At 44.0% G+C, this 20,908-nt stretch overlaps 1 protein-coding gene across 1 annotated transcript; it reads left to right on the top strand.

Annotated features, from left to right (window-relative positions):
• Positions 1–3,935: 3,935 nt before the first annotated feature.
• On the top strand, positions 3,936–20,445 carry LAMP5 (lysosomal associated membrane protein family member 5). The gene is made up of 6 exons (XM_038396614.2): positions 3,936–4,222; positions 4,562–4,734; positions 5,402–5,533; positions 5,833–5,938; positions 8,806–8,994; positions 19,451–20,445. Exons 1-6 carry the CDS (start codon positions 4,162–4,164, stop codon positions 19,627–19,629), a joined length of 840 nt encoding a protein of 279 aa, XP_038252542.1. The 5' UTR covers positions 3,936–4,161; the 3' UTR covers positions 19,630–20,445.
• The last annotated feature ends 463 nt before the right edge of the window (positions 20,446–20,908 follow it).

The following is a 20,908-nucleotide window of genomic DNA, read 5'->3' as shown; positions in this document are numbered from 1 at the left end:
TCAGACTGGGGTTTATGTGAACTGAGCATCTGAGGGCTGGATTCTTCTGTCCTTCGCACCCGGGAACTCAAGTCTAATCCCACTCAAGTAAATAAATTATACCAGTGTAAAAACCCTGTAAGAGAAGAATGGTGCATAAGTGGTGTAAACTGGTGATGCTCCATTGTGTTCAGGGGAGCTCCACTGATTTACATCAGCTAAGGATTGGCCCTGAGTGTTTATCCAAAAAGAATTTTCCCAAAGCTAATATGCTTATGTATATATACCCATACACCATCAAAGACACAAGAAAATATACAACAGCAACAGATGAATCCATTTAGCAGGAGCATACTATTCTCAATTAATATGTTTTACACCTAGTTCTTGCAGCTATGCCATCTTTTCCTATGCAGGAACATGTCCCATCATTAGAAGACCTTGTAAAAAGCACTGCAGGATCATTTCACGATCAGAAAATGAATGGGTTTTGGTACTGAAACTGATTGATCACTAGTGTAACATTAATATACATGAGTGAAGCACGTATAGTAGTGTGTTAACAAGTGTCTCCTTACAATTGAAGATACAGGTCATAAAAGAGATTCATCGTGTATTACAGATGTACTATATTTTTCTGTCAGTGTTTTTTTCTCATTTAATGGGAGACTAAAGCTTCTCCAGGAGGGAATATTTAATTGTGAGTATGGAATCAATGGAACTACACCTACAGTGCTTGTAACTTGTGACAAAAATAGCACTTGGAAAAAAAATCTGTGCACATATTGTAGTAGTATACTGTAAGATCCTGAAACACAAATACTGCCCAAGAAATAGAAATGGTACTGAGGTTGTGGTATAGGCCATATTTTGTAAAACAATGAACCTTAGGGAAGATTTAGTTGCACAGACCTTGTGCTGGCTCTCTACACAGGGGTGAATTTCACACTAGTGCCAGATTCTTCCTTCCCTGAATCTTGTGTAGTCATTTACACCAGTGCTGACTGAGTGTAAAATGATAACATTCTGGTTGAGCAGCATTTTACACTCTTTACACTAGTGTAAATGACTTCTGTAGGCTCAGAGAATTGGGCTTTAAGTGTGCATCTAGGGGCAAACACTCTGGTAGTGAATGCCACAACCTGAATATTGGCCTGTGAGCGGCCTCTCTGTATAGAACCAACAAGCGGTGCTGGGGGACGCTCCATGCCTGCAGTTTTAAATGCTCCCATCTCTAGTATGGGGCTCCTTCTCTGTGGGAGATGGGAGGATCAATCTAGGAGTTCTATATGTGGCAGAAGGTGCACACACCCTGCCTGGCCCCTCAGCATTTGCCCCCTTTCTCTCTGCACGTGAAACAGCACTGGTTCTGCTGGAAGTGGAGCCACTGCATCTGTAGAGGCTGGGGAAAAGATTTACCCCACTATGGATTTATAGTCTGATTTTCAACAGTGCTCCCATTATATTCAGTGACAGCCTAGGTGCTCAGTGTCTCTGAGTTGAAGCTATTGATTACTTTTTTCTTCTGACCATGCTCTGTATACAATTTGCAAGCAAGCCATTTTATTTGAAAGCAAGCAAAGGCACTAGTTATTCATGAGGACTATGGCCCAGATCCACAAACGTATTTAGGCTCCTAACTTCCATTGAAATCAATGGGCCTTAGGAATCTAAATACCTCTGTGTATCTGGGCCCATGGACCTGATCCAATATTCACTGACTGTCACTGGAAGGTTTCCCTTTTACTTCAGTGGGTGCTGGATTTGGCCCTCAATCTTTCACAGGTTTCAATTTTCAGCTATGTTTTGCTTTCTCTCTCTATCTCTCTCTCAAGTGTAGTCAGACTGTTTTCCTGTGGGGAAAAGCAAACCATTTCTCATCCTCCCAGAGCTAAAACAAGGTTGAAAGGATTTTGCTCAAGCTTTGTAGAAAACTTCACCTCTGGGCTAAGATCAAGCATATGACAGATCAGGTAAAAAAGATGAATGGCTCAGAAATCTACTGTAAGAGCATGAGAAAACAGAAGATTGTAATGTTTCAGAGTAGCAACCGTGTTAGTCTGTACCCGTAAAAAGAAAAGGAGTACTTGGGGCACCTTAGAGACTAACAATTTATTAGTTAATAAATATGATAGTCTCTAAAGTGCCCCAAGTACTCCTTTTCTTTTTAGGAGATCGTAATGAACACCATTTTGCAGTGTTCAGGAGCAGGCCCCGAAGAGTGTGAGTGTTCTATCAGATGTATCCCTTTGCCTTTTAATCACACGTCCCTAGACTGCTGTAACCTCTTCAAAGATCGAGTCTATGGGCCAGATCCTCAGCTGCTGGAAATCAGCAAATAGTTTCATTAACTTCAGTGAGCCAATGCCACATGAGACCGGTGGAGGTGGCCCAATTTCTATGATGAAGAATCCTTAATTACTAGTTAATCTCTCTCTGTTGATATAAGGCCAGTGGTAATTAATCCCAACACAATATACCTTTAGCGAGGATAGCAACGAAAGCCAGGAAAATGCAAATAATTGCGGGTGAGTTGCTCTTTTAAAACTACAGACTGCAGAGTTTAGGCCTGTCTCCGGCTATCTGCAGCACCGCCCACAACAGAGTGAGTAATTTTCCACAGCCTATCTTTTGCATGTAAAATCTTGACTTTTCTATCACTATATAGCACTTATTGTTTTAAACTCCACTGAAATGCTGACAGATCTCCTCTCTCCCTTCAGTATGGGATCATTTGAATCTGCTTTAGCTAGGACTTTCTCTCTCTCCTATAAAACAGGGTGTAGCCAGGCTCTCTTGGATGAGATTTTTTTTTTCTCAAACCTCTTTTTTTTTTCTCTTAAACCTCAGGGGGTGTCTTTGAGGACACAGAGATTGTGGTCACTGATTAATAAACACCTGGTGGCAACTTCTGATCTCCAGCTGGAGTAACTCCAGTGAAGTACCCGGCCTTATCCTGCTGACCAGGCAGGATCCGGCTGACTGCTGGTTAGGCTGCCTACACAAAGGGCTGATGACTGGTTCATCACAGGGACACTGAAGAAATGCCTCTTTTAGCCCCACCACAAACCAAACCCCAGCGCCCACCATGTCCGCTGCAGCCATTTTAGAGGCGGGCCATTTAAAAAGTAGTGCTCTGGGGGGGGGGCTGTTCTCTCCGCTTTTAGGCTATTTGGGGGGGCAATCACTGGCGGAGCCTATGAAAAAACAACCCCCAACACCACCAGAGGCCTTGACTTGCGCTTAGCGCGATTGCAGCGAGCGAGGGGCGGCAGGGGCACTACTTGGATAGCACCGGAGCGCCCCGACACCCCGTTTTAGAGAGCAACAGCCCGGCTCCAAGACTTGCCGTAGCAGTTGCTTGTCTAGGGCAGAAGCAGGAGCCTTCACAGGCTGCAGCTTCTCCCCAGAGCCCCGAGGGTTTCTTTTAACACCGAGAGCCCCCCACCCCCAGATGCTCCTACGCGTGCCATCAAGTTTCCCGAGCAGGCGAAGCGTTTGGATCCATTTGCAGAGCTGCTGGCCCGAGCAGGTCCAGAAGCAAGCTCCGCACTAGCCTAAAAAACAGCACAGGAGGACTTGTGGCACCTTAGAGACTAACACATTTATTTGACAGGTTTCAGAGTAGCAGCCGTTAGTCTGTATTCGCAAAAAGAAAAGGAGGACTTGTGGCACCTTAGAGACTAACACATTTATTTGAGCATAAACTTTCGTGAGCCAAAGCTCACTTCATCGGATGCATTTGGTGGAAAAAACAGAGGGGAGATTATTGGTGTATATCAATCTCCCCTCTGTTTTTTCCACCAAATGCATCCGATGAAGTGAGCTCTAGCTCACGAAAGCTTATGCTCTAATAAATTTGTTAGTCTCTAAGGTGCCACACGTCCTCCTTTTTCTTTTTACATTTATTTGAGCATAAGCTTTCCTGAGCTACAGCTCACTTCATCGGAAGAACTAGCCTCTGCTTTTGTGCTCCGGCGGGGGATACCTTGGACAGCTCCCCCCCCCCCGGCATTCCTCCACTCTCCCCTTCCCCCTCCTCCTCCTCCTCCCCCCCAGCTCCCTGCCACGCTGCTCGCTCGGTGCATTTCGCAGCCTGACCGTGCAGCACCAGAGCCGGGAGCGCTTTGGCTGCGCAGCCCCGACAGGGATTCCCGGCTCCAGCGCCCGGCGGAGAGAAGCATGGATGTGAGGCTCGGAGCCGGTCGTCTTCTGCGCCTCCCGGGACTGCTCTGCCTTATCCGTGAGTAGCGCCCGGGCCGGCTGGGTGCCGGGCTCCATCGGCGATGGGACCCGCCCGGCTTGCACGCAGGTGGGGAGCTGCGAGCCTCCTTGGGCGGCTGTCGTGGCGCTTGGCCACGGGGCTGCGTTACAGGCGGGTGCCCGGGCCGGAGAAGCGCTTACCATAAAGCCGGTTCATTTCATGCGAAGGGCTTAAGGGGGGCTTGGGTATTGGCTGCAGAAGAGCAGGGCAAAGGTGTCGCTTTTTTTGCCCCCCCCCCCTCCCCCGCAAGCTCCGAAGCAGGGGTTGAGCCGCTCGCAAGCCGCGGGCGTCTATACACGTATCTATTTTGTTCCGCAGATGCCATGGCTCGACTCGGGGCCGAGCAAGAAGTGGAGAACCTCTCCGGGCTTTCCACCAGTCCCGAAAAGGATATTTTTGTGGTGCGGGACAACGGGACGACCTGTCTGATGGCAGAATTTGCAGCCAAATTGATGGTCCCTTACGATGTGTCGGCCAGCAATTATGTCGACGTAAGACGTGCTTTCAGCTCGGGGATTTAGGTTCCTCTGTAGGGTCCCGCTTTCCGCTCTTTTATTCCGCGATGTGCGTGTGTTGGCTCAGCATCGCGCCCCAAAGGCAAGCGCATCATGCCCCGTGTTCAAACGGAAGATCTCAACCCCGTCCCTCTCATGGCTCCACTGCCTATGAGCAAGGGGACGCAAAAAACGTGTATCTGCTGTGCCAACTATTTCATCTGTAGGGAGAAAGATCCTGATGCTAATTGAAAACCCCTCTCTTGTGTCCATGCGCTTGCCCGCAGAAACAGTAGCTGAATGATTAAGAATAGTGAATACAGCTGCGATTGATGCTTTTGGACAGCGCAAGTTGTCAGTGCCGTGAAATAGCGCCAGGACACAACCCGGTTCCCTATAGGCAAATGCATCTGCATTACGGCAGGGTACCCTTTTTGTTCCTACCCTTAAGGGCACATCTTTTGCTTGGCTGGGGGCGGGAGGAGGGGGAGGAGGGAGGGAGGAAGGGCCACCTTGTTTCTGCTGCCGTCTTATATTGGAGCCGATGTAGACGATCCCCTTCTCTTGTCCCTAATCATTAACAGTTGGGACTGGCCTTGGTAATAGGGCCGCCTTCTTTTGTTGTCTTCTTTTTGAACGCGTGTGGTGTTGTTTGTGCATTTAGCTGATAACAGAAGACGCTGATATTCCGCTTTCCCGAGGAGCAGAAGTGAGAGGAAAATGCGGCCCTGCCGAATCGGAGCTCCAAATATCTTGGCTAGGCAAAGTGTACACCCTCAAACTATATTTTATAAAGGTGCGTGACTGTGTGATTGCTGTGCGCCTCTGGGTCCTGCTTTTTGTTTCCCTTGTTGACTAAAACCCAAGGGCATCCTAGTCCAGCAAAACCAGCCGGAAAGTCTTAAATTCGGCTTAAATTGTAGCGGGGGACAGGGAAACCCACAGGCAGCGCAATCCCGCTCTCGGTGTGTGTTAAAGGGAGATGCGATCGTTGTAAAAAACGAGCCACAAACAGCATCGAAACGACGCGAGCTGCACATTTTAACGCCAGGGAAGTTCATTGATGAAATGGCCACATATCTGTTTCATTGGCAGGAAGGCCACAACGCATCGAAAAGGCAGGAGGCGGTCTGGAAAATGAACAAGATCCAGTTTGTCTATGATTCTTCAGAGCGAACCTACTTCAAAGATGCTGTCAATCGTAAGTGCTGGCTGGAAAAGGGCCTTCACCCCACAAGCCAAAGGGCTGCTTTTCCCTTGCCCGCTGCTGTAGATGAAAACAAAAAAGTAAAGGGAACAAGTCACTGTGTACCCGGCAGTAAAGCCGAAGGAGGCTGGGGTGTATGATGAAATCAAGAGGAGTGTGTATTCAAATCCAATTTAATTAGAAACATTTGTCTACTGAAAATACAGCTAAATATTCCGTTCTTCCCAGCGTATGGGCCATGCCGATGAAATGCAACGTTTCACCCACGCCTATAGCATGAATAGATAAAGAAGGAACACAGGAACAAACTAATTTCCCCCCTAACTGGTACATTGACCTCCCCCCGGTTTTATTTTATTTTTTTTTACTATTTTGGGGGGGGGGGGGACAATGTGCTCGCAGTCACCAGGTGTTCTCCTTGCCGTGGTGAGAAACCCGTGTTTTCCCCCCAGTCTGCGTGCTAGGCGAAGCTGGAGCGCAAAGTTTCCGCCTTTGCGAGGGAAATTCAGCGGGTTTTCTAACCCAGGCGGTATCTAGCCGCCGGAAAACCCTCCCCAGTCTTCATTTTCCCCCTCTGCGTCCGCTGTGGCAGGGTATAGCTATAGGCAGGTCTACGCTTAAAACGCTGCATTCAGGAGAATAAGAAAATGCCTGTATTTTCAGTCCCTAGAGCCCACCTCCTTCATTCTGTTACAGCCTCAGTTTCTTCCTCTACGACTGATCATTGCGGCTGGCTGTTGCATACCAGATCCTGTTCCCATGCAGATCAATGGGTGTTTTGCAATTGACTTCAATAGGAACAGGATTCAGGTCCTATGTGCAGCTAATTTGAAGGAAACCTCCTTTGGACCAAATCACATAAATGGTAATAAGGGTTGGACGTTTACCTAATGTTTTCTTTTCTGATGTTGGGTCAGAGGGGATTGCACTGATGCTACTGTTCTCGCACACGCACACACACACACTTTCTTCCCACCTTCTGTTTCATTCCTCAATCTTTCCTCTTTCACTCATCTGAGTTTGTTTCTTTTGATACTTTCCCTCCTGCCACCCCTTTTCTTTACTGTACATGAATGATAGGCATCTCAGTGGGATGGTATTAGGGGGAATTTGCAGCACTGGAATGGGTTACCTAGGGAGGTGGTGGAATCTCCTTCCTTTGAGGTTTTTTAAGGTCAGGCTTGACAAAGCCCTGGTTGGGATGAGTTAGTTGGGGATTGGTCCTGCTTTGAGCAAGGGGTTGGATGAGATGATCTCCTGCGGTCCCTTCCAACTCTGATATTCTATGATTCACCATTTTCTTGATAAATTGAAAGGCAGCGCTATCCTTTTCTGTCCTAATAATTGCCGCTACCTCTGAATATTTCAGAAACTATTTAGCTCCAATTAGATATCGTATTTATAATTCTTAACCACCCTCAGTTCATTTCTCTTCCATGCACAAAACCCGGGGAAATACATTCTACATGTTCAGTTACATTTAAAAATAATTCTCTAACATGGGGACATCCGCAACTTCATTCACATTGCTCAGAGAAATCTTTAAAAAAACAACTTGCAACACATTTCTACTGAAAGTGCAGGGAGTGCATATGGCATTTGTGTATTTATAAACATGTGTAAGCTGTACAAAACACACCGTTCTTGTTTTGCAGATAATCACATAAAACTTCTCACCCTGTAAGGCTCTAGTCCGGCAGAGACTGGTGGCTCTATTACTCTCACACAGGATTAGGGCCTTATTTTTTACAATGGTTGCAAGCTCTTAATTCTTGGTGTTGATAAAATGGCTGGTATATTAAATGTGGAATAACCTCACACTTGCCATTTTGTCAGTGGGAATGCCAGCTTCAATTGGGGGGAAAAAACAGCCCATTTACCCATTTCCACAAAGAACCTAGTCTTTTGGGTTTGAAAACTGGTGCATTTTAATGGAAAAATAAAGTTCACGCCAAAAGGATTTGCATAACTTAATGCACCTCCCATAACTGAGATTATAACATAATGTACAACCTTGATTTCTGAGTCGTTTTTCATCTTGCAGTGAATATTTTGCATGCCTCTAATACACGTTAATTCTCACACACTGAGCAAATACGAAGCTCAATTTCTCTATTATGTGAAACCTAATGATGAACGCAAGGGCTGCAGATGATCAGAAAGGCAGAAGTTATTCATCATTCCATACAGTTGATCATCCACAGTCTTTGTATGTAGAAATATGTTTGACATAATGAGAAAATTCTGCCTTATTTCCACTTGACCAATGATGGTTTTTTTTTTTTTTGTTTTTTGTTTTTATTTCCAAGAAACACAGTAAGAGCTAGGTTGAGTCCTGAACCGTGTGTCTCACGCTGTGTATTTTTTTGGCACCCCAATACAGAGGCTCAGTGTAACCACAGTCCTTGCTGTTGTCTGCATGGTGGGAATATGGGGCCTGAGCCAAAACCCATTGAAATCTCTCATGTGCCTGAATGGACTTTGGATCAAGCTCTCTGAGGCCAGCATTGCTAGCATCACTACACTGATTGAGAAAGGTGGAGCAATGTCTCCACTTTACACTGGGGATAGAGGGAAGTATATGTTCCAACCGCCTAATGCTTGGTGCAGTGGCCGTACTCTGCTCACTGGAGAGTTCCCACAATGCTGTCTGGAGCTCCCACTGGGTGGAGTAGCTCTGCCCCACTTCCCAGTGGAGTTCTGTGTTGCTTAGAAGGCAAAATCCAGCCCCAAGGATAGCTATCGATTTATGAAAGCATATGCCCACCTCCCCGCAATCCAGGCACATCTCCACAGATTTCTTAGCAACTGCCAGATTTTGGGGTCTAACTGTTCCACTGCTGTTTATGTGGTCTCGACAGCTGGGAAGCACACAGCCAACTCGCACCACCTTTCTGCCTTAGTCACTCCAGCTGGGAAATCCTACGAATGCCAAGCTCAGCAGACCATTTCCCTCATCACCAGCGACCACCAGAGAACCGTAAATCTCGTGCTGTCAGAAGTCCGCATTCAGCCCTTTGACATCAGTGCTGACTTTGTCTTCAGCGAAGGTAGGAATATGTGGCAAAATCATTCTGGGCCTAATCTCCGGCCTATCCCTGCATCTCTTGCACACCCCAAACTCCCAGTGACTTCAATGGGAGTTTTGAGTGTGCAAGCTATATAGGATCAGGCTTTTATTGGGACATTCAGCATGATCCCTGCCTCCAAACTCCCCCTGGGAATTAGGCGCTGAAGCACTTTGGAAAATCCCAGCAGGTGTCTATCTGCATCGCTAGGAGCCTAAATTCCTTTACCGATCTGGCCCGTGGTCCCTATGCTGTCTGTCTTTTGTGGGGCAAGTGACAACTGGTTGTGGTTTGTCAAAGTGATCAAGGTGCTTTTTACATGTGCGCTAATTCTGTAATGCATCATCCAAATGGTCAGCCCGCTTCTATTGGTCGGCATAACATTGCAGAGGGAAGTTGGCAGGCGGCTCTGGGCATTTCTAATGATTAGTGCAGGTGGACACAGAAGGCAGAGATCCAAAGGCTTCTTTGAGCACTACGGTCTGAAACTGACCGTGTGTGGGGTCAGAAGGGGAGGTGGAGCTGAGGTGCTGCACTGAGACTGGGTTATGGGGAGAGGTGGGTTGGGTAGAGCAGAGGCAGCAGGCACAGCAGCAAGAGGGATGAAGGGCAGGGAGATGCAGGCTGCCACCTTTCCCTGTCCAAGCTGTTGCTGGGTCTTAGTGCTCCATAGATTTTGTTGCTTTCTCAGAAGATGGGGTTGCCCCCCACTGGTTGGGGGCTATTGATGAATTGGTCTGTGGTCCAGAGAACTGCATTTGTTGCATGACGTACTGTGAATACAGCAGGGATCTGGAATGGGGAAAATGGTTTTGTGGTCAAGGCACCGGACTGGGTCTTTGGGGATGTGGGGGTCAACCCTCAGTTCTGCTTCAGATTTCCTATTTGACCTCAGGCAAGTCCCTCGTTCTCCCTGTGTCTCAGTCCCCCTTCTGTGAAATCACACTAATAACACTTCCCAAGCTCACAGAGGTCCGGTGAGGATAAAATCCGTTAATGTTTCTGAGGCTGACAGAAATTGTGCTATACTAAAGGAAGAAAGAGAGAGAAGTCCTTATTCAATGCAGCGTTTGGAGGGTGTGGAGCAAATGAGACATGGAGCTTCCCACTGAACAATGCAGATAAAAAGGAATATTGAACAGTTGCCTTTGTCACCTAGTACAGTCTATCTTGTGCACTGAATGAGGCACAGAACCTTGTACAGTGTCTTTTATTTATTAATGTATTTATTGCTGCAAGTATGTTTGTACCTGAAATGCTTATTTCGACACTCAGTATATTAATAATAAAAGGGTAAAATCCTGGCCCCATTGAAGTCAATGAGAGTTTTGCCATTGATGTCAATGCAGCCAGGATTTCATCCAAAATATTTCTATGGGACTTGATCCTGTTGTCTTATAACTCAGGCAAATTCTGCTCTGTTATCTGGTGCTCCTCTGGAGTCATGCCACTGACTAACTGAATTTGAGCTACTCCAGTTTTATACCATGTTAAATAAAGGTTTAGTTTGGACCAACGGTCATTTTGCCTGAGTTAGTATTTTAGGATCAGTCCCCTGCAAATTCCAGCTTTACTGGATGAATTAACTCGATCATTATTACCGAAGCAAGGTGAAGTAAATAATACGTGGAGTAGCCAGTTACTGATTAACTGATGATTAGGAAAGGGCGGTATTACTTGTCAAACAGAACATTTAAAATATTGAATGGTGTAATTCTACCTGTGGGAAATTAGCTTCCGGTGTAGTAACACAAACACTTACTGCAAAGCACAGTGCTTATTACCATGAGTACGATTCCCCGAAATTATATAGCAAACATACACTGTTACAGGCACTGACTCAGCCGGAGGGAGGGTTGGCTGCATGACTGCTAGTGAAGACAGGAGTGAATTATATAAGTCTTCTCTATAGGGGCAAATAAATCCTCTATACCATGCCAAACCACCATGTATTCTGATAGACCACATACTTTACAGGAAAAAATATTATAGACATTTCAGAGAGGTTTTTTGACACTTTTCAGATGCTATTTTTTTGTATCCCTTCACCTGCAAATCTAGGCTTCCTAGTGTGATGGGTCCAACTGTACAGGCCTGTGGGGTGGGGGGAAATGAAAACTAAAATATGCAAATTCTCATTAAAATTACCCAGCCTAGCTTTTCTGTCTGTATATAATATCCAAGTTGTAAAGTCTTCTGTCTCGTAGCATAGCAGGCCAGCAACCAGCACTTTATACCATTCACAAAAGGCCCTTCCTGATTTTCTAATGGCACAAAGCTTCTCTTTGAACCATAATGGGCTTTTGGACATCATCATGCAAACGTGTCACTTGTCCAGGACCCGACACTTGTCCAGGCTATGTCAAGGGACACTGTGGTTGCATGTGGGAATTCTATCTTTTGAGGAAAAGGCATATTTATTTGGCAAGTTTGTGGGTTTTTTTTTTGAATGGTGGCTGTTTGAATTAGTCCCAAGGGAATGTAAATAGCAGGCAGCGTACAGATGAAGTGAGATGAGGTGGTCCGAGATGCCTAACAGATGTAAGTTATCACATAGCCCCACAATTTAACAAATGGTTCTGCCATTTTTCATGTGCGTATCATTACTACATATCTGGGACGTCTGTGTATAGGGCATATATGTAAATATAAACTGTGTATTATTATTTGTTCAGCTTGGGATCTCCCACTAGTCTTAGATTACAGTAATTAGCCTGCTCCTTTGAAGCTCATTAATTTAACATTTGATAAAATTTCTATTAATTATGAACATGCCACATAATACTTTAAAATATACTAGAATTGAGAAAGAGATCTGCTAAATCTGAAGAGACTTTTATCTGGAGGAGGACTGATGCCCTTTTAAAACAGAGATGTTGGTATGAATTAAATAGTGAGAACTCTTGTCCTTACTATTTACAAATTGGTTTATGGAACTGTCCCATAGAATTTTTTGCAGAGAATTGTAGCCTTTTTTAATGGTTAACCAACCCAATAGATGTCTATTACATGTTTAGTACATATTTGTCTTTAAGCCCTTTCCCCCACCCCTTACAAAAATTCATTGCTTTGTTTCCTTCCTACACCCAACGCTCGCGCTTGTTGAACGCTTTTTGTTCGAAACTTTTTTGTGACAAAAATGGGCTGTTTTTGAAAACAGATTTTTCTTTTAAGTTTTCAGTTGGAAAAAAAAGGAAGGGGGGAGGAAACCTGAAATGAACCTTTCACCAACAAACCAAAAAATGTTCAGGTTTTTTGTTTAACTGAAATAAAAATTATCCATTTTTTGGGGTGGGGGAACGACGACGAATATACGTATCCTTTTCAACCAGTTCTGTATTTGCAACATGGCCCTCTACTTTCCTAGCCCTAGTATAACTGTACTGTTCTAAAATACCGGTCTAGTTAAAGCAGAACAACCCTCCTAGTATGGACACAGTTATACCGGTATAAAGGTATTTATACTATACAGCTTATTCCCATAAAGGAAGGGACACCAGAAAACAGTAACCCTATAAAGAAGACATGTCCCCACACAGGAAGTGGCAACTGGGGTGGAATTAGGACCTGCAGGCTGTGAATTAGAGGCACCATGGAGGTACCTACCTAGGGGCCAGATTTTTCAAAGGTGCTCAGTTCTTTTCAAAATCTAGCCATTTATGAGCACTGAACATTTCTGCAAATCTGGTCCATCACGGCAAATCCAAAGTCAACAGGAATCTTTCCAGCAACTTTGAATATGGCCCCATATTTTGCCGGTTCTGGCCTATTGGTAGGGGACCTGTTTTCTAATTTTTAATCTCATTTATGTCTGTTCTAATATAGAAGACTGAACGAGTAAATGAGCACTTTAGCCATTAACCTGAACAACATAGGTAGTCACGAGGGGGGAAAAGAAAACCTACTATCAACTTATACAGGGCATAGTTGTAGGTTGCCTGATTCTGAACTCTCTTACATTGGCTGTGTGTCAGGAATTACTCAGCAGTTATACCAGAGTAAACAGTATAAATGAGAAGAAAATCAGCCCATGTGTTTTTATCCTTCTCTTGGGTATAGGATAAGCACTCACCCCAGAAGGCAAGGCATCGCAATAAATATTTTGTGCTTCCTCTGACAATATGACACTCCTAAGGAATGAATGACCATGCATAAATAACTCGTATCAACTTGTGTAAAGTATATATTTTAGGGTACAGATGTATAAATGACACCACATCTGACTAGCATGCCTCCCAAGCTATAAACGTCAGTGCTCATCGTTGAATTGGGGGGGGGGTTGTATTCCAGACAATGTTTTGTTTGCTGAGCAACTGGCTTAAAAAAAACTGACAAGAAGGAGAAGTTGTTGTTTCTTGCTTACGAAAGGGCTCTGTCCTGCAAGGTGCTGGGCGCTGCGGCCTGATCCAGAAATGCACTCCAGCACATGCTTAACTTTAGGTGTGACAAATCCCACTGATTTCAATGGGATTACTCATGTGCTTAAAAGTTAAGCATGTGCTTTTGCGCTTTATTGGGCTGGGGCCAAAATTTCCCTGCTATTGTGGGAAAGAAGATGGGGGGGCATATTTTCCCCTCAATGAGCGCTTGTAATGTCACTCATGGGAATTGTGTGACTCATAATTGCGCACTGTAATGGTACAGTCACAGGGAAATACCACAGTGCATCATGGGCTGTGTAGCCAGCCGGGGAGTAGGGCCCATAGGTGAGAATAAGGGCATGAGGGATCCAGAACTACCCCTCCCATGAGACACCACAGCGGAGTAGGCAAATTAAGAGGTTAATCTTGATATGAATTGAAATTTTCAATTTTGGTTTTCCTGATTTTTCTGCAGAAAACGTTGATTTCAATGAAAGCCTCTTTTCTGATGGGAGAATGTTTCAGCTGCAATTTTTCGATTGGTCCACTCTTAAGATTGGGGTCCAACGCTGGGGGCAGAGTCTGGGGAGTTAGGAGTGTTGGGTTCTATTGCTGGGTGCTCCACTGCTCTGCTCGTTTTGAGCAAGTCCCTTCACCTCTGCATCATGCCTTGTTTCGTCCACCTGGAAGAGGAGAGTCATAGCACTTTCCTACCACAGAGAGGTGTTATGAGTCTCAGTGCTCATAAAATGCTTTGCTCTCCTCAGATGAAAGGTGCTATATAAATACAAAGTATTATGATTATTTATTCTGTGAGCAATCAGGGCCCATAGCATTTTAATTCCCCCGGCAAACATGTGGTTGCATAAAACTCACCTGTCTTTCATTACATGCAGTCACATGGCCACATCGTGACTCTGGAATAGGCTCCCAAGGGAGGCTGTTGAAACCCAGTCCTCAGAGGTTTTTAAGAACAGGTTAGACTAGTGGTCTGCAACCTTTGGCACACAGCCCATTAGGTAATCTGCTGGCGGGCCGCAAGACATTTTGTTTACATTGATCGTCCACAGGAACGGCTCCTTGCAGTGGCTGCATTTTGTCATTTCCGGCCAATGGGAGCTGTTGGAAGCGGTGGCCAGCATGACTCTGCAGCCCGTACTGCTTCCCATAGCTCCCATTGGCCGGGAATGGTGAACCACGGTGATTGGGAGCTGTGTGTGGGGGGGGGGCGGGGCTGTGCCTGAGCCTGCGGACAGTCAACGTAAAGAAAATGTCTCACGGCCCACTAGCGGATTACCCTGATGGGCTGCGTGCCAAAGGTTGCTGACCCCTGGGTTAAACAAACATCTGCCAAGGATGGTCTAGGTTTATTTTGTCCTGCTTCAGAGCAAGGGGCTCAATTAGATGACCTCTCGTGGTCCCTTCCAGCTCTCCATGGCTATGATTCTGTGATTCTCTCTGAGTCCACTGATCAGCCAAGACCTCAGTGACCCACTCTGAAATGGTGAATAGAAGGGTCAGTCAAGGAGAGGAACATGTTCATCAAGCCAAAAATGTTACCTGTGCAGGATAGAGAGACAGCCTTGCTAATGACCCTACCAACCCAGCCCTATGGACCTCCCTCCTCACCCCACTCCATTCACCCAGCCGGTGGGAGTGACAGAAGGGCAAGATCCCTTTAGAGCCAGACAAAGAATTTGGGAAGTAATTTGCATCAGTTTCTCTCTCCCTCCCCTAACCATCCCATTTCCACCTACACACAAAAGAACTCCACAGCACCTATCCAGACAGCGGACTTTGACCTTTTCCACCCATCCTCACTCTTAGGCCTGGGGGCCATCTTGAGCAGTTGGTCCCAGTGAGCATCCAGTCTGTGTGGCCTTATGGAACATCCACACCCCGTAACACCTGTCATGTAAACCCCTGGAATTGAGTTCTCACTCTGTGATCTATAGACTTACCCATGCACAAAACACACCCAGGGGAGATGACTTCCTAATCCTTTTTGACTAAACTAACCAGACACTCTTCCACCACAGTCTCTTCTTAGAGGTTGAAGGTGATGCCTCCCCAGGACAGTCTACGGGAAGTTCCACAACCGACAATCTGAGACTAAAGGGAGCTAATTAAAATATGATTTTTAAAATAAGAATAGCGAAGATCAGATTAAAGCAAAAGCAAATATAGTGTGATGCTTTGCAAAGCTCACCAGGCATGATCCAATGCCATTGAAGTCAATGAGATGTTTCTATTGACCTCCGTGGGTTTTGGCCTGGGACTCTAAATAGATTTGCTTTGGGTTGAGTTAGAGTGAATTAAAATTAATTAATAAATAATAACAATATTATTTGCTCTTATAAAGCACTTTTCATCCATAGATCCCTTAGGAATTTACAAAGCAACCCCATTGGCAAGACAGCCTATCAGTTGCTCACCTACTTTTCTCAGGCAGCTCCCTCAGTCAATGGTCTGTGACTATTGAGAACATTACAGACTTTGGATCAGCTGATTGGCCGGGTTTAGAGAGATGAGAATCAAATAGTTCTTAGCATTCCCTTATCATTAATTCTGCTCCTTATCAAATATGAAAAAAAATTAGATTAAAAACTTCATAATTTAGCCCAAAGGCTGTAAACTAAAATAATTTTTTTAATGTGATCAATTTCCTTTTGCCCATTAGACTTATGCAAACATTGCAAGAAATACATATTTCCTGTTACACTTGTGACTTTTTTCTGATTAAAATAATAGTTGACGTCTGAGATGTGCAACTTGGCTTGTAAACAGTTCTCCTTGCAGAGGACATGCTTTGTTTAGTTTGGAAATCATGAATTTAAAAAAAGGGAGTTAAGATGTTTGACATGGTGGCATTGAGTAAGTGAGGTGGAAAATTTGGTGACATTGTAAGGTGTGATGTTAAAGATCAGTGTGGTGTACATGTCCAGCAACCAGTGATTTGCTCAGTACTGGGACAAGGGCATTAAGATTTTGGCAGTGAAGTCAGGAGGTCCGGTGAGCTGCACAGGTCTGATGCAGGGAACTTACAAGCTTTGCTGTTGAAGCCAGCAGAGCTTGTAAAGTAACTGTTAGCGATGCACATAGCAGCTGATTCCCATGGGATTTAGGCACCTCAAAAATCTTTGAGGATTTGGGTATAAATTCCTTGAATGTGATTCAAGGGCACAGTGCAGCTCCTGTGACTGGCTTTTACTCAGCAGAGTGGTTGCAGCTCCTCTGCACGGCTTGCATAGGTCATTAGGGCTACTGGGTCTATGTAATTCTGGCTTTTGTGTCCCTTACTTTAGAGCCCATCCATGCTCAACTCTGCTCTCCACGCTAGCCTTTGCAGGTTCAGCACCATGGAATGCCTGTGTGCCCATATGCCTGTGGGTTGGAAACAACATGCCAATGGGATTCTGACGGTCATTAAATGGAAGGGGCGGTTTTAATCAAACACTGTCATCAATTTTTGAATCCTGAATAATAACCAGTAGCCGCTTCCTCCCTCTTTTTTTTTTTAACTGCACTGCAGCAATTGTGGCCACGTCTATAACAGAGTACTGGTGATTAATCACTGCTCTGGCAAAAAAACAGTGCAGGAATTGAATTGAAAAGGAGATGGCTAAAATACTTTTCACGTCAATGTTTTTTCTTACCTTCTTCGTTTTTGTTTTTTAAAAAAAGCTTAATAATAGAATTCTTTCCGCAGATAGATTAGACCCTTTCTCCATGGCCAGCTGCTTTTTGTACCTGGAGTTTTGAATGGTTGCTTTATGAGCCTCAGTAGCTCAAAGGAGTGGTAATAGAACCAGGAATGTGTCAGCAATAAGGGGCAAATCCTCAGCTGGTATAAGTTGTCAGAATTTCATTTGAGCAATGTCCCTGCTGTAACTGCTTGGCTTTGTATATGGGTGAGTGATTATGCCCTCTTGTGGCTGGCATACATAGAGGATAACAAAAAAGATCAAGGAGTCCTTGTGGCACCTTAGAGACGAACCTATTGATTTGAGCATAAGCTTTCGTGGGCTAAAACCCACTTCATCAGATGCATGCAGTGGAAAATACAGTCGGAAAATATATACACAGAGACCAGGAAAATATGGGGGTTGCCATACTCTGTACTATAATGAGAGCAATCAGTTAAGCAATATTATCATCAGGAGAAAAAAAACCTTTTGTAGTGATAATCAGGTTGGCCCATTTCCAACAGTTGACAAGAAGTTGTGAGTAGCAGTAGGGGGGAAAATAAACATGGGGAAATAGTTTTACTTTGTGTAATGACCCATCCATTCCCAGTCTTTATTCAAGCCTAAGTTAATGGTGTCCAGTTTGCAAATTAATTCCAATTCAGCAGTTTCTCATTGGAGTCTGTTTTTGAAGTTTTGTTGTTGTAGTATTGCGACTTTTAAGTCCATAATTGAGTGATCAGGGTGATTGAAGTGTTCTCAGAGTGGTTTTTCACTCAGTGGAGTTCTCCTTTAGTTTCATGGTAGAGGACTGTGTTCCGGAGTCAGGTAACCAGGATGCCAGGCCTGACCATCTTTAATATTAGGGGGGAACTAGTATTTAGGTTGTCTAAAACTTTCCATTAAGATTCACACAACCTTTATTTGAGAAGTTCCTACACCTCCATTGTTTGCACTAGGCATTTGAAGTTTGGCAGGGAGAAAGCCCTGGGGCAAGAGGAGTGCCTCTTCTTTCCCACCTGAAAATCTGAAAGACAGACTTTTGAAAATTGCAATTTTTTCTTCGGTCATTTGCACTGTCAGCAAAATTTTGGCAGCACCCTCTCAGCCTCCTGAGTGCTGTCCATCTTGTTCAGTGAATAAGGCATGGGTGCTATGGAAAAAATACGATGTGATCATCTAACTAAAGACTGTACCATAATGCATACGCACAAGGGCATCAAATTAAGATTGTATAGACCAACTAGATTCTGGCATTTCCTAACTTTTGAGTGCTTGACTGTGCTGTCTAAATAACATTTTTTGTATGTAATTGTTATATATTGCAGTTGTACCTAGAGGTCCCTGCCCCATTGTACTAAGCATTGTGCAAATGAAGAGCTTGCAGACTGTGCAAATGCAATTTATCTAGTAATTGTGGCTGTTGCCTGTAGTGCATGGGTTCACTTGTGCTAATGCACATCTTCATCTTGAGCCTGCTGAGTTCTTATCCAGTGTGTCTTTACTCCCATATTCCATCTCTCTGAAATCACTGGGACCACTCTGGGTAAGTTCTTTAGCTGGTGTAAATCAGCATAGCTCTATTGATATTTACACCAGCTGAGGAGCTGGATCAAAGACTGAACTACCTGCTTTCACCTTCAGGATAGTCCCTGCAGGACAAGATGCAGGCACGTTGATAAGTCAGTGTGGGGCAGCCTGCATTGCAGCTTCTCATGCTTTCCCTAGTATGTAGATAAAGGACTTCAAAATCCCGGGCTGTTAATCTGGAAATCAAAATGTGCCCCACTGTTCAGCTGTAACTACAGTGCTAATACTCCTGCACTGGGCCAGATTATAGAAGGGGAGGAATGAATAGGCCATAACTCAGCTTCACTATCAGACCCTGAAGTGAACTCAAAGGGCTGGCAGTCAGGAAGAAACAAACCAACCTTTTTTTAAATTTGCAAACCGAACAAAGGTGATTTGGACTTAAGAGACAACGAGCCCCCTCCCCCCCCCCGTAAAAAGTGACATTTTTACAGTCCCTTTTCAGCAAAGGAAGGCACTTAAAGAATAAAAAAGACAATTAAAATAGACCAAAGTGCTATGGCAATAGTAATAATAATTAATAAATAGACATGACTAGTTGAAAGTTAAGCATGTGTTTAAGTGCTGTCCTAAATCAGGGCCTAAAGTGGTCAATCATATGTTAAACAGTTGAGCCACCAAAAACTAATGATTTTTCCTTTGTTTCATTGCTACTGACCATGATTTTATTCTGTATATATGACTTCAGTGTAGGCATTATTCAGTTAGCTGTATTTCACTGGTGAAGTTCATTTTGCACTATAGAACAAGTTAATATTTAAAACATTTCATCATCATCTCTCTCTCTCTCTCTAATTGCAGAACATAAGTGTCCAGTGGATGAGAGGGAACAATTAGAAGAAACCCTGCCTCTAATTTTGGGTCTGATATTGGGGTTGATGATTGTGATAACCGTCTGCATTTACCATATCCACCACAAACTGACAGCCAGCCAGGTACAAATTCCTCGAGACAGATCTCAGTACAAACACATGGGATAGATGGCAGGATTAATCCAAACTGAGTACTTATCAGGTAGACAAAGCAAAAGCACTTTTCTTCTGTAGGGGAGGACACACACACAATATATCTACAGTATAATGGCCAAATGGAGATGAAAACATTCTTCAAAGTAAAGCTTCAAGCTGAGGGCAAAATTCTCTTCTCATATTCAAACCCTAACATTTTACTCTCCATGCATATGCAGCACTCCTTTTCCATACATGTATGGAGAGCAGGGTATTGGAGTGAAGATTCATCACTCAGAGTTTTGCTCTAAGCATTAATTTAGTGTATTCATTATTAAGAGCCATGTCCTGCATTCCTAACACACTAGAAATCCCCCTTGAAGTCAATGAAAGGAATCTAGGAGTGGCCACAAAGTAGACATTTTATTCTGAAAAATCCAGGCCAGACCTTCAGCTGGTGTAAATCGGTGTAGCTCCAGTGAAGTCAAAGTCAGCTGATTTCAATCAGCTGAGGAACTGGCCTTGCATTTAAGGTTGAGAAAGGAAAGCTTGTTTTTGCTTCTGAGTTACACTTACAAAACTGTTGATGCACAAAATATCGAGCACCATGCTACTGCAAGTCAATCAAGAAATGCTTCTGGCTGGATATCTTGCACGTATTGTGATTGTCTTTGAAACGTGACATTGCTACCTGCAACTAACAATTTCAAAACAAAACAAAAATGTCACCGTTACTATGCAGATCATTTCAGGTGTTACCCAATGTAACAGAAAATATGAAATATATCAGCTAAAACATTGTAAAACATTTTTAAAATCAATTAAAATATACCCATGTATAACATTTGATTTGCCTTTTTATTGTGAAATGACCTAAAGTTGTCTATAAGCACTGGTCTTTTATAAGACTGAATGTAGATGTACATGAAGAGCATGTAGAATGATACAAAGGTGGATTAAGTTTGTGTTGGCAGTATCTTTGGTGCAAATGGTGCCAAGAAGGTGCAATAATGGCTAGCTGTACTGTAGTTTGTATGTTACAATGCGACCTAAAAAATTCATCCATCTTCTCAGCCATTTGTTTGCACATTTTATGAAACATGGGGTATTTCACTACCGTCCTGGCCCCGTTCCCATTAAAGTCACTGGAAAGATGCCCATTTTTAGTGCGATTTCAGTAGTTATTGAATCAAGATGTACTTTTCTCTTCTTATATTACCTGATTTAAAGAGGGACACCTACAGACCATCTCCCTGAACTGCCTGTACTATATATTATATGTTATGAGCCAAGAAAAATATTTATTCAAATC

This window comes from Dermochelys coriacea, chromosome 3 (genome assembly GCF_009764565.3).
Source record: "Dermochelys coriacea isolate rDerCor1 chromosome 3, rDerCor1.pri.v4, whole genome shotgun sequence".
Taxonomy (NCBI): Eukaryota; Metazoa; Chordata; order Testudines; family Dermochelyidae; genus Dermochelys; species Dermochelys coriacea.
The sequence above is the reverse complement of the archived record's forward strand: the minus strand, read 5'-3'. Positions and strand labels throughout refer to the sequence as shown.